Source organism: Osmerus mordax, chromosome 2 (genome assembly GCF_038355195.1).
Source record: "Osmerus mordax isolate fOsmMor3 chromosome 2, fOsmMor3.pri, whole genome shotgun sequence".
NCBI lineage: Eukaryota > Metazoa > Chordata > Actinopteri > Osmeriformes > Osmeridae > Osmerus > Osmerus mordax.
The window spans coordinates 6,357,499-6,371,549 of NC_090051.1; the positions used below are offsets into that span (position 1 = coordinate 6,357,499).

At 44.1% G+C, this 14,051-nt stretch overlaps 2 protein-coding genes across 2 annotated transcripts; both read left to right on the forward strand.

Moving 5' to 3' along the window:
- Window positions 1-3,493: 3,493 nt before the first annotated feature.
- On the forward strand, window positions 3,494-9,162 carry LOC136964464 (tripartite motif-containing protein 16-like). The gene is given in 5 exon segments (XM_067258596.1): window positions 3,494-4,279; window positions 6,257-6,352; window positions 6,622-6,943; window positions 7,096-7,251; window positions 8,268-9,162. Coding segments are annotated over 5 exon segments (1,701 nt in total). The 5' UTR covers window positions 3,494-3,679; the 3' UTR covers window positions 8,795-9,162.
- A 1,074-nt stretch (window positions 9,163-10,236) lies between these two features.
- LOC136964395 (zinc finger protein 271-like) lies at window positions 10,237-13,429 on the forward strand. The gene is made up of 2 exons (XM_067258507.1): window positions 10,237-10,357; window positions 11,676-13,429. Exon 2 carries the CDS (start codon window positions 11,903-11,905, stop codon window positions 13,175-13,177), a length of 1,275 nt encoding a protein of 424 aa, XP_067114608.1. The 5' UTR covers window positions 10,237-10,357; window positions 11,676-11,902; the 3' UTR covers window positions 13,178-13,429.
- Window positions 13,430-14,051: the final 622 nt, after the last annotated feature.

The following is a 14,051-nucleotide window of genomic DNA, read 5'->3' on the forward strand; positions in this document are numbered from 1 at the left end:
TGAGATGATGTTAGTGTTACACTATCTGGTTTAATACAGATGCCATTCTCTGGCTGTAACCACCGGAATACTTTTCAACTACACTACATTTCTGATTCTACTATTTGCATGTCGTTTTGGATCAAATGAGTCTGCTAAATGAATATAATATCAAATGTGTTGAGTTTCTCCAGGCAGCTGTTCTTACCTGGAGGAGGTTCTGCTGTTCTGACGACCTCCTGTCATGGGGCTGCAGGGTAGGAAACTTCAGTCCAGGCTCTGGCCTACAGGGTGGCAGGGGCAACTGGGATACAGTTGTGTCACAGAGACGCGCAGGCTGGACACACACACACACACCATGTAAACACACACACACACACAAACAAGGTGGGGTAAGTGGAATTGAGGTTACAATTAGCAGTGAAACATGACATGAGAGAGGTGCCTTGAAAATAACTTATTTTATCTTTTGATGAAGAAATATAACTTGAAATATGACTAGGTTAGTTCAGTGTTAAACACAACTTTTAAACTCACAATAAAGAAAGAAATGATTCTCAATAATCTAATCCATTTTCGTGTTTTAATCGTTGTACCTACTTCAAGACAACCAGCCTTACCTTCTGTTTAGGCCTCCATTCTAGTCTTTTATGTTTTGAGATGTCATCCATCTTTTTACACTCGGTAAGGATGACAAATTAAGAAATCACTTCAATAAAACGAAAAGTTTATTGACTCCTTGCCTACGGAGCATTTCTTTCATCACTGACATATTTTACTTTTTTGGATGAGTTATTATCATTTGGTAAAGTGCGTCACAATGCCTGTATGCCTATGACGTCATAATGTCTAGACTGTGCGGTGTCTCTCCCAAAGCAATGCGTTTAAGACAGAAAAGTGCGATTGCAAGTTTAAATAAAGTAACGTTTTTCAAATAATTTGGTAGGGAAATTGTTAACAGTGTGAATTGTACAGCAATTATACGTCCTGTACCCAGTGCTATCCCAATACTATACTGTAAGTCGCTATGGATAAGAGCGTCTGCTAAATACTAAATGACTAAATGTAAATACTACTTTCACGTAGACCACACAGTGAGGAATCAGCTTTGCTGTTAAAATATAAAGACTGAAGCTTTATTGACACACGCACGCTTACATGCATGGGTCGCTTGTCAATATCATCAGCGCATTTCATTGGTTATCACATTATAATTGAGAGCGCATATCAGGACAGGGGACCGCCGCCCGGGTATAAATCTGCTGTGCCCCAGTAAATTCTCAAGTTTGAGTTTTAACAATTTACTTTGTCAGTGCATTCATTTAGATTAATAATCAAAAGAAACACTGCGAATGACCTTGCAAGCATTTTCTAGTTTAGCAAATAATCAGTTTTATTTTATTTGTTTCCTGTTTTACCCAGTAATATGTTATTTGCCTTTATTTTGAAATGACTTTGTACAACACGCTGCCACTAGATGTCGTAAGACGGAAGTAACAGCTGAAAAGCAAAATAGAGAAACGGCGCGCACTCCTCACGTGCAGTAGCCTGGTCCTAATATAACCAGACCCTCGTACATTTCATTTGTACAGAGAGTCTGGGATCGCTCCATTGACAAGCGTTAACTTCCTTGAAGGCGGGTACTCTGTCGAAGTTTAAAACCTGAAATCTTAAACCTTAAAATCTGCCCAGAGCCACTCTGGATCTGCCATTACCAATCGCTAGCGTTCGCCTTAGCCAGCTTGCAGGACCTGCCAAAGCTCAGGGCAGACCAGAGGGAGGCTTGCAGGACCTGCCAAAGCTCAGGGCAGACCAGAGGGAGGCTTGCAGGACCTGCCAAAGCTCAGGGCAGACCAGAGGGAGGCTTGCAGGACCTGCCAAAGCTCAGGGCAGACCAGAGGGAGGCTTGCAGGACCTGCCAAAGCTCAGGGCAGACCAGAGGGAGGCTTGCAGGACCTGCCAAAGCTCAGGGCAGACCAGAGGGAGGCTTGCAGGACCTGCCAAAGCTCAGGGCAGACCAGAGGGAGGCTTTGGAGGTGGGACTCACTCTCCAAGAACTCACTGCTGCAGTCCAGCAGATGTCGGTGGGGAAGTCACCAGGGCTGGATGGCCTACCAGCCGAGTTCTACAGACACTTTTGGGGCGTTTTGGGTCCTGACCCACTGGAGGTTTACCTGGAGGCTTTTGGGGTACACATGCTACCAAGCAGCTGTAGGCGGGCAGTATTGTCGCTGGTGCCTAAAAAGGGGGATCTAGGGCTGCTCAAGAACTGGAGACCTGTGTCTCTTCTATGTTTGGACTACAAAATCTTATCCAGATGCTTGGCCAACAGGCTGAAGTTGGTGCTAGACAGCATAGTGCAGAGAGACCAGTCCTACTGTGTTCCAGGAAGGACAATAATGGACAAACATTTTCCGATGCGGGATGTCATTGATTGGGTATGATTTGGGAATTCTGTCAATTGATCAGGAAAAAGCATTTGACCATGTTTGTCATTCGTATCTCTTTGAAGTGATGGAGTCTTTTGGGTTTGGGAATATGTTCATGTCATCGGTGTGTTTGTTATATTGTGATGTCTTTGTGATGGTAAAGCTGTGTGTGGGGGGGAGGGATTAGGCAGGGTGTGGCCTACCCAGGAGTAGGAGAAGGGGGAGTGATATCACTGTCTGCATATGCTGAACCTCCGGACGGCTTGCTTCAGGAGCTGCAGAAGACTTTGGTGGGGGTTTTTCGGGTCAGCATTGGATCCGGGCCCCAGTGCTCTACCTGCACGTGCAGGAGGGGGGTCAGGGCTTGGTGGATTTGAGAAGTCGAGTCGACGCTTTCCGGTTACAAGCTGCACAGAGGTTACTGACGCATCCAGAAGTGAGGTGGAGGGGTGTTGCGTGGACCCTTTTAAGGAGGGCGGGGGGGGCTCAACTATGAGAGACAGTTCCTCACCCACCCTGGGAAGGTGGACTTGGTGGAGCTAACTCCTTTTTACCGGTCTATGATGCTGGCATGGCAAAAGATTGACAATAACAAGGGACCTGTCCTCACCAGGGGCGTGGGTGTGGCAGGAGCCACTTTTTCCACAACTTGCTCTTGAAGATAGGGCTGTTTCAGTCCCTGAGACATGCGCAGTACAATGGTGTTCCTGTTTGGGGATTTTAGACTTTAGTTGTGGGAAGAGGGAGGGATTTCCTGGTTCGGTCAGGGGGTGGAGTTTCGGGTGGTGGAGAGAAGGGAGAAAGGGAGATAAGGGAGAGAGAGAGTGAGTATGTGAGAGAGAGTGGAGAAAGAGAAAAACTACTTGTGTGAGACAGAGACTAAGGGCGAGAGAGAGAGATAGCAGAGAACATTTATTCTCCTCAGACAGAGAGGACTGAGTGTGTTTGGGTTCATTGTGAGCTGACTGGGAGCAGAAGAGACAGGCTGGTTGGAAACAGGAAGTGTCTTACTCTCTCTCTGTTTGTCTCTATGTCTCTCCACCCACAGCTCCACCCCCCTCTCACACAGACACACTGGTTATCTATCTCTCACTCTCTCTTCTCCACCACCAGCTAAACTCCACCCTCTGACAGAACCAGGAAATCAATCCTTCTCCCACAACAGTTGTTATTCTGAAGAAACGAAACTTATCACTCTTTCTCTCACTCCCTCTCCCTCTCTCCACTTGTGTTTGTGTGTGAGAGAGAGCGACTGTCACTACCACCCCAGCATGGCCCAGCAGGGAATTGTGCTGGACCAGGACCAGTTCTCCTGTTCCATCTGTCTGGACCTCTTAAAGGATCCTGTCACCCTCGCCTGTGGTCACAGCTACTGTAGCAGCTGTACCGAGGGCTACTGGGACCAGGTTGAGCAGAAGGGAATCTACAGCTGCCCCCAGTGCAGACAGAGCTTCACTCTGAGGCCTGCTCTGAAAAGGAACAACATGCTGGCTGAGGTGGTAGAGAAGCTGAAGGAGACAGGAGGAGCCCAGGCCGCCCCCTCTGAGCTGACCAGTCCAGCTGGGCCAGGAGAGGTGACCTGTGACCTCTGCACTGGGCTAGGGAATGAGAGAGCCCTCAAGTCCTGTCTGGTGTGTTTGTTGTCCTACTGCCAGACTCACCTCCAGCCCCACTACCAGGTTCCTAAGATGAAGAATCACAAGCTGGTGGAAGCCACGTCTGGACTGCAGGAGATGATCTGCTCCAGTCATGACAAGCTGCTGGAGATCTTCTGTCGGACAGACCAGCAGTGTATCTGCATACTGTGTACAATGGATGAACATAAAGGCCATGACACGGTGTCAGCCAAAGCTGAGAGGAAGGAGAAACAGGTAAGACCAGAACTGTTGTAGTAATCTCAGTCTCATCTCAGAATTGACCACATATTTAGTCGGCCTTTGATCAGTCTCGGTCTTAGAACTCGGAAACTTCGGGTCGCTACCATATTATAAGATTGGTCAAGCCCACAACTGTGGAAATATCACTGAATTACATGTGAGTGGGAAAGTGGAGACGGGTGAAGCTGTCTGACTGACTGGGCGATGTCAGCCAAACCGTCTGTAATTAGATTTCGTTACCCAAACCACAAAGAGTTTATCAGCTGAACAGTGTCCGGTAAACAACACACCACAGTGTGTACATTCTACAACACAATATCCAATATGATTATTGATTTTAGAACTTCTACTGCAGATCACATTACCACAACTATTAAAGGACAGGTTGTGGATCGTGTGGAGAGTTACAAATACCTAGGTATAGTCATTGATTCCAAACTGACATTTGATTTGAATTGTGAAATGGTCTGTAAGAAAGGTCATCAGCGTCTGAGTTGCCTTAGGAAGTAGTGATGGGCATTCCGGCTCTTTTTCGTGAGCCGGCTCGTATGGCTCAGCTCACCAAAAAGAGCCGGCTCTTTTGGCTCCCGAACGGCTCTTTAAAAAATACATGTTTTAACTATGAATTTGACTATGATGGGTGTGAAAACAATTTGAATTAAATTATGAAATGAAATCATACTCGACCGTAACCACATATCTTTAAAAATGAATTGATTTGTCATGGCTCTCCTCCGAGTTTTGACTACTCTCTGACTGTGTGTGAGTTGGCTCGGCCCTCCCTCATGCAGGATTGACAGGAACAGAATGTGAGGATGATCGTGTGCGCCTTTAAGCCTACAAGTATTTTTTTGTTGTTCTTTGAATTAGTCAATTATTTTAAATACAATTAAAATTCATTATTTCATAATCATTTCGTTTTTATAGGCTGTATTAATCTATAAAAAATAGAGTTGGCTCTTCAGATATGCGAGCCAGCTCCCGACGTTCACCTTCAAGAGCCGGCTCTTAGAGCCGGATCGTTCGCGAACAACCCATCACTATTAGGAAGCTTGCCAAATTTCACATTGACAGACACATTCTTTCATTGTTTTATTTTGCTTTTATTTAATCTATTATGTGATTTTCCATTGTGGTGTGGTATGGTAGTCTGTCAGTGAAGAACAAGAACTCCTTAAACTAAATTGTCAAGTGGTCGAGTAAGATAATAGGAGTAAATTAACGGACTCTAGAATACATTTATACAACTCAGTTGTACAGGAAGGCAAGTACTATTTTAAGTGATGAGCTGCATCCTTTAAGCAATGGGTTTCAGTTACTTCCCTCGGGTTGCCGGTTTTGGCCCTGAGATGGAAAACGAGACGCTACAGGAATACTTTTGTTCCTGCGGCAATTGAGGTTTTAAATAATAATAAGAGGAGAGATGTTTTAGTATGCAATAGTTACTTAAATACAAGAAGGGATATGCATGTGTTTGGTGCAGCCTGTCATGATGTTATTAACCGGTATATTTGTTGTGAATTGTTGTGTCTTGTATGTGTTTTTTCTGGACAACGAAATTCTATTCATCTGCAAAACAATTTTACCTGCGGGTACAAAATAAAGATACCTTGACCTTGACTTACTGAGGCGACTGGAGCCAGTAAAACGTTTATCATGATTAGAAAGGAAGTATATAAAGGTAAGCTAGCTCCAAGTGTGAAGTTAGCCAAGCTAGCAAGCCAATGTTAGCATTCTGACTCTGTACCAAAACTGCTAAGAAATCTCTTCACCCCTCACACAAAGCTACATTCTCTTGTGATAAACAAAAACGAGACAGACCACATTAAGCTATGTAGCTAATGGCTGTACTGGACATGTTTAGCAGCTGTGTTCAGTATTGGTGTTCAGTGTGTTCTGACAGAGGTCCACTCCACCAGAGTCCTGTACTGTAACTCCTACTGTGTTGTTGTCATGTATGTTGTTCTCCAGGACAAGCTGGTCCTGAGTCAGAAGGAAGTCCAGCAGAGAGTCCAGCAGAGAGAGAAGGAGCTGAAGGAGCTTCAACAGGCTGTGGAGTCTTTCAAGGTCAGCATCAGGATCTCCACTACTGTAGCTGTGCTACTGGGAGATACCTGGATAGGACAGGTGGACCCTTAGGCAGACTGGTGTCACTGGAGGGTCATCTTGATTGATTTCTCTCTTTCTTTTTTTCTGTCTTTCCCTCTCTCTTTCTCTCTCCCCTCTCTCCTTCTCCTTCCCCTCTCTCCCTCTCTTCTCCCCCCACCTCTCCTTTCCCCTCCCCTTTCACCTTCTCTCTCCCCTTTCTTCTTCTCTTCTTCCCCCTCTCTCTCCAGCGCTCTGGCCAGGCAGCAGTGGAGGACAGTGAGAGGATCTTCACTGAGCTGATCCTCTCCATTGTGAGAAGGCGCTCTGAGGTGAAGGATCTGATCAGAGCCCAACAGGGGGCAGCAGTGAGTCAGGCTGAAGTACTGCTGGAGAGACTGGAGCAGGAGATAGCTGAGCTGAGGAGGAGAGACGCTGAGCTGGAGAAGCTCTCACACACAAAGGACAACATCCACTTCCTCCGGGTAACTAGACTACCCTGGCAGCTCAGATGTGTAGCTACTCTCACTGTCTGGTCATCTATGTAGGATCTCTGCTCAGCCTGTGAATAGTGTGTGTGTTACTTTATGTCATTTTGTGCATGGTCGTGTTTGTCTATGTTTGTGTGTAATTTCCTGTCTGTCTCAACATATGTATCTTTTCCCCTCCCTTTTCTATTTCTCCTCTTTCTTTATCTCATGGACAAACATAATGTGATAGGACAGACACCTGTCATATAAGCACATGCTTGTATCAACTTGATAAGGTAGTGTATGTGTGTGTTTGTGTGTGTCTGTATATCTGTGTGTGTGTGTCTCCAGTCTCCACAGTGGATGTGTTCCTGCCTCCAGAGCCCAAGACCAGAGCAGACCTGTTACGATGTGAGTCTCTGAAGTGTCCAGGGGTCTCATTTATAAAACTGTGCGTAGGATTCTTACTAAAAGTGTACGTACGCCCAAAAGCCTAAAATGGCGTACGATCACAAAAATTCAGATTTATAAAACCGTGCGTACGCACACCTGTACGCAATGTTCCCTTTATAAATCACAGATTACCCACAAGTGTGCGTACGTGAATCAGCATTGTCCCCCGCCCTGAACACGCCCATTTTTAACCATAAATAGTCAATGCAAAGCACCTCATGAATGCTAATCTAGTATCTCATCATGACCCTGGCATGCGGTTGTTCTTTACGGTGAATCATAGCGCATGACAACTTCTCAGACACTGTTAGCCTATTGGTGGAGCCCGAAAACTCCGAAAATGTGGTGGCCGGTAGATCACCAATTACAAAAACTGTGCGAGTGGCGTCAACTGTGCCAGTGATACCGCGAGTCGAGATACAATTTCAAAACAAAAGCGTTTTGTTATGAACAGTAATCTATTAAAGTCTGGACTGATGACGTGGAGTGTAGCGATTGCACGGGAGCTTAACGACTGTATTTCCAGTTTTTGACATGATTATATATGCACAGTATTAAATAAATATATTTAGTTATACACTGTATTCTGCAGTTATTTAAAGGTAGGATATGTGATGTTATCTGCATTCCATTTACTTTCTGCAGTCTGACTACAGTACGGTCATCTGCGTCGCCAATTCCAACTGTTTCCAAAATGTGCATAGGCCTACGGGAGGGTCAGAGTTTGCGTGGAGGACCGCACATTCTCCCGTCAAGTTTGTTTTTTATAAATCACAACCTTTGCGTGGAAAGTGGCGTACGCACATTTTCAGCCCCGTTTTGTGCGTACGCAAGCTTTATAAATGAGACCCCAGGTCTCTCTCCACTGACACGTTTTGAATGATGAATCTGATCCAGAACAACAGCAGCTTTAACATGGGGACACATGAATGGACGTGTTATTAACTCTGATCTGGTCTCTGCTCTGCTCCCAGATTCCTGTAAGCTCACACTGGACCCAAACACAGCATATGCACTCCTCTCTCTGTCTAAGGGGAACAGGAAGGTGACACGTCTAATGCAGCAGCAGCCATATCCTGACCATCCAGAGAGGTTCACCATGTACTATCAGGTGCTGTGTAGAGAGGCTCTGTCTGGACGCTGTTACTGGGAAGTGGAGTGGAGAGGCGGCCGTGTTGCCATAGCAATCTCACATAAAGACATCAGCAGAACATACCTTAACTATGGCTTTGGTCACAATAACAAGTCCTGGAGGTTACTGTGCTCTAGTGATGGTTACACGCTCAGACATAACATAGTTGTTACTGCAGTATCAGGCCCTCAGTCCTCCAGAGTAGGAGTGTACCTGGATCACAAGGCAGGTACTCTGTCCTTCTACAGTGTCGTCTCTGACACAGTTACCCTCCTCCACAGAGTCCAGTTCACCTTCACCCAAACACTCTACCCTGGGTTTAGGCTGGGTAACGATGGTAACAGTGCAGAGATTATGAAGCTGTGGTAGAGGGTCTTATAGAGGAGTGATACCTTCATACAATCATACAGAACCCTGTCATTGTTTTAGTTGGTTTATAATCATTGTTTTTTTGTTGTATAATTTCTGCTATTTCACCTTGATGATTGTATATGATCATTTAGTCTTGGCTCTACTGGACAATATAAATCACTGTCTACTTCCTGTCCTGCTACTCGGTAAATAGAGTTTTAACTAACGATGTGTTGTAATGTTTGGGTACATGTGCTACTCACTATTGAGATGGAAGTGTTTATACCTGCTGTTGTTTAAGTGATCAGTTCATAGTTGTCTCTCTGCTACTTTGAACTCCTGCTGGTGGTTATAATGACCTGAACAGCTGAATAAAGACATGTGAAGCTGAAAGACATCTCTCATTATTTAGACTGTAGAAGAAGGATGTGTGCTTCTAACACATCTATAGTCTTTAGTCTATCTCTCTGTATCCATCTCTTTCTCTCCATCTCTCTTCCTCTTTATCCCTCTATCTCTTCATCTCTCTATTTCCATCTCATCCATCATCTCTCAATGCAATGTTGCACTTTCCCCACTAAATGGCAGTGCAATCACAGGTTAACTCGACTGGATTGATTTCTCTCTGGAAACCCCATTTCTGAAAATTGAATTGAATGAAAATATGCATGCATGCCTTTCATTGTAGCCATTTTGCCGTTCTGGTGCCACCTGGTGTTTCAAATGTGAAACTGCATCTCGAGTGTTTGTATCATTAGGTAAGTTCGACATGGACTGCGGCTGCATGAAACGACCGGCGAGAGTAGCCGCTTGCAGTCGGGGAGGAGTTAAAAACAGCTCTGTGAAGTCGGACATTCCAGCTTCTCGTGGTTTGCTGCGTTGATGTCAGTCATGGCCGATCAAGCGCTGTTTGCTTACTTTACTTTATTTATAATTAAACTTAGTCTTTCCGTTAGTGAAGAGGCGGACCAAAACCCTTTCTTCGACACATTTTCTATTCATTTAACCCTAGTGTTATCTTCGGGTCATTCTGACCCATCAGTCATTGTGACCCACCGTCGTATTGCGACAGATTTCCCACATACAAAGACAAAGTGAAGCATTTTCTTTTAACAGCTAGGCTGTCTCAGATCCCCCACATTGCAAAGGTTAAAGGAAAATTATTTTAATTTGTTTTTGTATTGGGTAAAATTGGGTAAACACAACGATGGTTCGTTATGAACCTTTGGGTCATGTGACCCGAAGGCAGCACGAGGGTTAAACTGTTTGGTCCGGATTTGAGCATTGGCGAAACTGAAGGTGTCAGAATAATTACAAAACACTAAGTTGTCGTGTGTGAGTCTGGCCAATCATTAAATACTTCAACTTCAGAGCTGTTTTTAACTCCTCCCCGACTGCAAGCGGCTACTCTCACCGGTCGTTTCATCACCTATTGACTTTAAACGTTTTTTATTCACGGTTACTTGAGCTCTAAATCAATGTAGTTTGTCATACGTAAAGTGAAGGTTCCCTACGTTTTAACATTTGAGACCTAATGTGTTTAAAGATCAAAGCTATGTTGCAGTCCTAACACTTATGAAGGTAAGTGCTAGCTTTTGACGTTGTATCCACGATTTGCGACTTTGTGCTTGGGTTTAAACTAATTTTGGTACTAGCTAGCTCGATTGTGTTGTTAGCTAGATTCAGTGTTTGTCTTTATTAATGGGGATATTTTAGTACGTTGTAGAAAGCGTATGTAAACAGGAAATGTTTACTCCTCCACAGGTCTGCAAACGCCTTTGTAAACCGAGATTTGTTAAAACGTTTGTTAACCGAGACCGTAGGTCGTTATAACAAATCGAGGCGACAAAGCGTTTGCTGACTTGTCGAGGAGTAAACATTTGGTTTCTTATATACTACAACAATACGTGGGAAGATCACAAATCAAATGGGTCGAATCTGGAGCAGACGCCATGTTGTCAGAGCCATAGATGTATATATGTCTATGGTCAGAGCTATCAGCTGCCCTTGCACTGGTGACATCACTACATCTCCAAGGCAACATATCAACAATATCAATTCGTCTTCTGTCGGCTTCAGATACTTCTTTAAAACGGGAAGCGATTGCGGGGCGTTTGTGGACCTGTGCAAAAAACATATTTGGTTGTTTTAGTTTTTTGGGGGGCAATTTAGGCTACTTTGTTGCCGTCAGATGCCACGTTGTTAAGGTCAATGGCTACATCTCCAAGGCAACCGCTTGTTGCTAGGTCCGTAAAAACGTTTATTTACCTCTGCGAACTTTCAGGAGGTATATAAACGGATTTATTAACTATTGAGAACGTCTTCTGGACCAATAGGAACAGCGTATTGGTCCAATTATTACAATAGTATATAAGAATATGATTTACTGTTATGTAGATGCACAGTCTTGTGAGTCTCAAGCTACTTACTCCAGTTTTGTGAACTTTAATATGACCGCCCTCGTGGGCAGCATAAAGATAGCTGTGTTCTGTATTGCTGCAATGGAGCCAATAGAAATTGAGCGCTCATAAGCATTCCGTCATTTCTTTTCTATGTTGTAACTATCTGTTTTTAAATTGAAAATGAGACACATGCAATATAGTGTATTAATATTATTGGATTTAAAACGTAATTCCAATCCAGTCATTTTATTGGTAATTTACATGTAATGCTTATTATAGGCTATTATTACTTTGAAGAAAACTAAATTACTATGAGGAGTTGTATGCCAGATATTACGTATTTATCACAGTGTTGTGTTTCTCCAGTAAAAGAGAAATCATAGAAACATACACCTCTCACCAAATGATCAACATTATATATGCAAAGTGGACAATATGACAGACAAAAGAGTTCCTTCATGTGAAAGCTGAGTTCTCATTGGAACTGTTTCTTCCAGATCCCCTACTGGCCAATCATACTTGATCATGGGCGGAGCTTAGACAGAAGACACCTTAAGGCTCCAGAGAGACTACAGAGACTCAACCAGAGAGACTACAGAAACTTGAGCAGAGATACCACAGAGAGACTCAACCAGAGGGAAACTCAGCAGTAACCAGACAGAGGATCAACTAGAGAGAAACAATCTTCCAGAGACTAGATACAGGATCCAGAGAGAGCTGAATTATGAAGACACCTCACTGTGATATATGTGGGAAGAGCTTTTCCATATCCAATAACCTTAAAAGGCACATGAAGATCCACGCTGGAGAGAAGCCCTACAGCTGTGACCTTTGTGATAAAACCTTTAGCCAAGCTGCAAATGCCAAAGTTCACCGTAGGATCCACACTAGAGAGAGGCCCTACAGCTGTGACCTCTGTGGTAAAACCTTTAGCCACTCTGGCAATTTCAAAGTTCACTGCAAGATCCACACTGAAGAGAATCCCTACAGCTGTGACATCTGTCATAAAACCTTAAGCAGTGGTAACAGTTTAAAAGTTCACCGCAGAATCCACACTGGAGAGAAGCCCTACAGCTGTGACCTCTGTGATAAAACCTTTAGCCATGCTAACAGTTTCACAATTCACCGCAGAATCCACACTGGAGAGAGGCGCTACAGCTGTGACCTCTGTGGTAAAACCTTTAGCCATGCTAACTATTTCACAATTCACCACAGAATCCACACTGGAGAGAAGCCCTTCAGCTGTGACCTCTGTGATCAAACCTTTAGCAGTGTTAGCAATTTCAACGTTCACCGCAGAATCCACACTGGAGAGAAGCCCTACAGCTGTGACCTCTGTGATAAAACCTTTAGCCATGCTAACAGTTTCACAATTCACCGCAGAACCCACACGGGAGAGAAGCCCTACAGCTGTGACCTCTGTGATAAAACCTTTAGCAGTGGTAACAGTTTAACAGTTCACCGCAGAATCCACACTGGAGAGAGGCGCTACAGCTGTGACCTCTGTGGTAAAACCTTTAGCAGGTATAGCAGTTTCACAGTTCACAGCAGGATCCACACTGGAGAGAAGCCCTACAGCTGTGACCTCTGTCATAAAACCTTTAGCAGTGGTAACAGTTTAACAGTTCACCGCAGAGTCCACACTGGAGAGAAGCCCTACAGCTGTGACCTCTGTGATAAAACCTTTAGCCATGCCATCAGTTTCACAATACACCGCAGAACCCACACCGGAGAGAAGCCCTACAGCTGTGACCTCTGTGATAAAGCCTTTAGCAGTGGTAACAGTTTAACAGTTCACCGCAGAATCCACACTGGAGAGAAGCGCTACTGTACCCTCTGTGGTAAAACCTTTAGCAGTGGTAGAGGTTTCACAGTTCACAGCAGGATCCACACTGGAGAGAAGCCCTACAGCTGTGACCTCTGTGACTATTCATGTAAAACAAGTGGCCATCTGAAGAGTCACCTGCGTGTCCACAATAGAAAAACCCCAAAGCAGTGATGTCTAGGGCCAAACTGTCCCAGTAGTAGTATTGTATAGCCTCGTTTTTTGCATATTTCTGTGAAACTTGCTAAATAAACATTAGCTAGCTACACTATGTACCCTCTAAGCTAAATATCTATTACTTGTTTGGCCAATTTGATGGTTGGGGGGGGGGGGGGGGGGGGGATTCCGGTTTTTTCACTTATCACCAGAATGGTCATAACTTTTTAACAAAATAATGCCCACATAATTATGTATATTTCATACGCTAAGTGTTCCTTTATCTTGTAATAAAAGTGGTTGAAAAAGAAGTACGAACGGAGAAGATTATTTTAAAAGGATGATTTTCCTTAAATAATCACACATTTATGTAATTAGAAAGCCCCTTCTCTTCAATATGATATAAAAAGGGCAAGTGTATGATTTAATACGAAAATGAATTAAAATAGGAATGCATGCCTATCATTAGGGTTTGGTACCGAAACCCAGTTCCACTATGGAACCGGTAACTACGCAACCGGTAGGAATCGTACCGGATTAGAATGCAAATTTCGGTTCCATTTAATGTGTCGACTAAAATATTTTCCCTCTGTCGCTCCAAAACTGACATAAAAATATCTGACTTTCTCTGTAGTCTACCATTAGATAGCTACCGTAAATGTAGGCTACTTTCAAAATGCCATATTTTCCCTCTGGACCTCAGTCGTTCCAGGTCTTTTCTGTGTGGGTGACCGTGCCACCTGTATGATATGGGCTGCCTATACAGACAACGAGGAGGAGGGTTAACAGGCCTAAAAGCGGCATGTGTAACAGCATCCTCAAACATGACGAGGATGTCAAAACGAACTCTCCCTCGGCAACTGCGCTTAGAAATACAGTACCAACCGATGGA

What these genes read in the sequence shown, in the direction of transcription:
- LOC136964395 (XM_067258507.1), top strand. Translation starts at nt 11,903, where the DNA reads ATGAAGACACCTCACTGTGATATATGTGGGAAGAGCTTTTCCATATCC.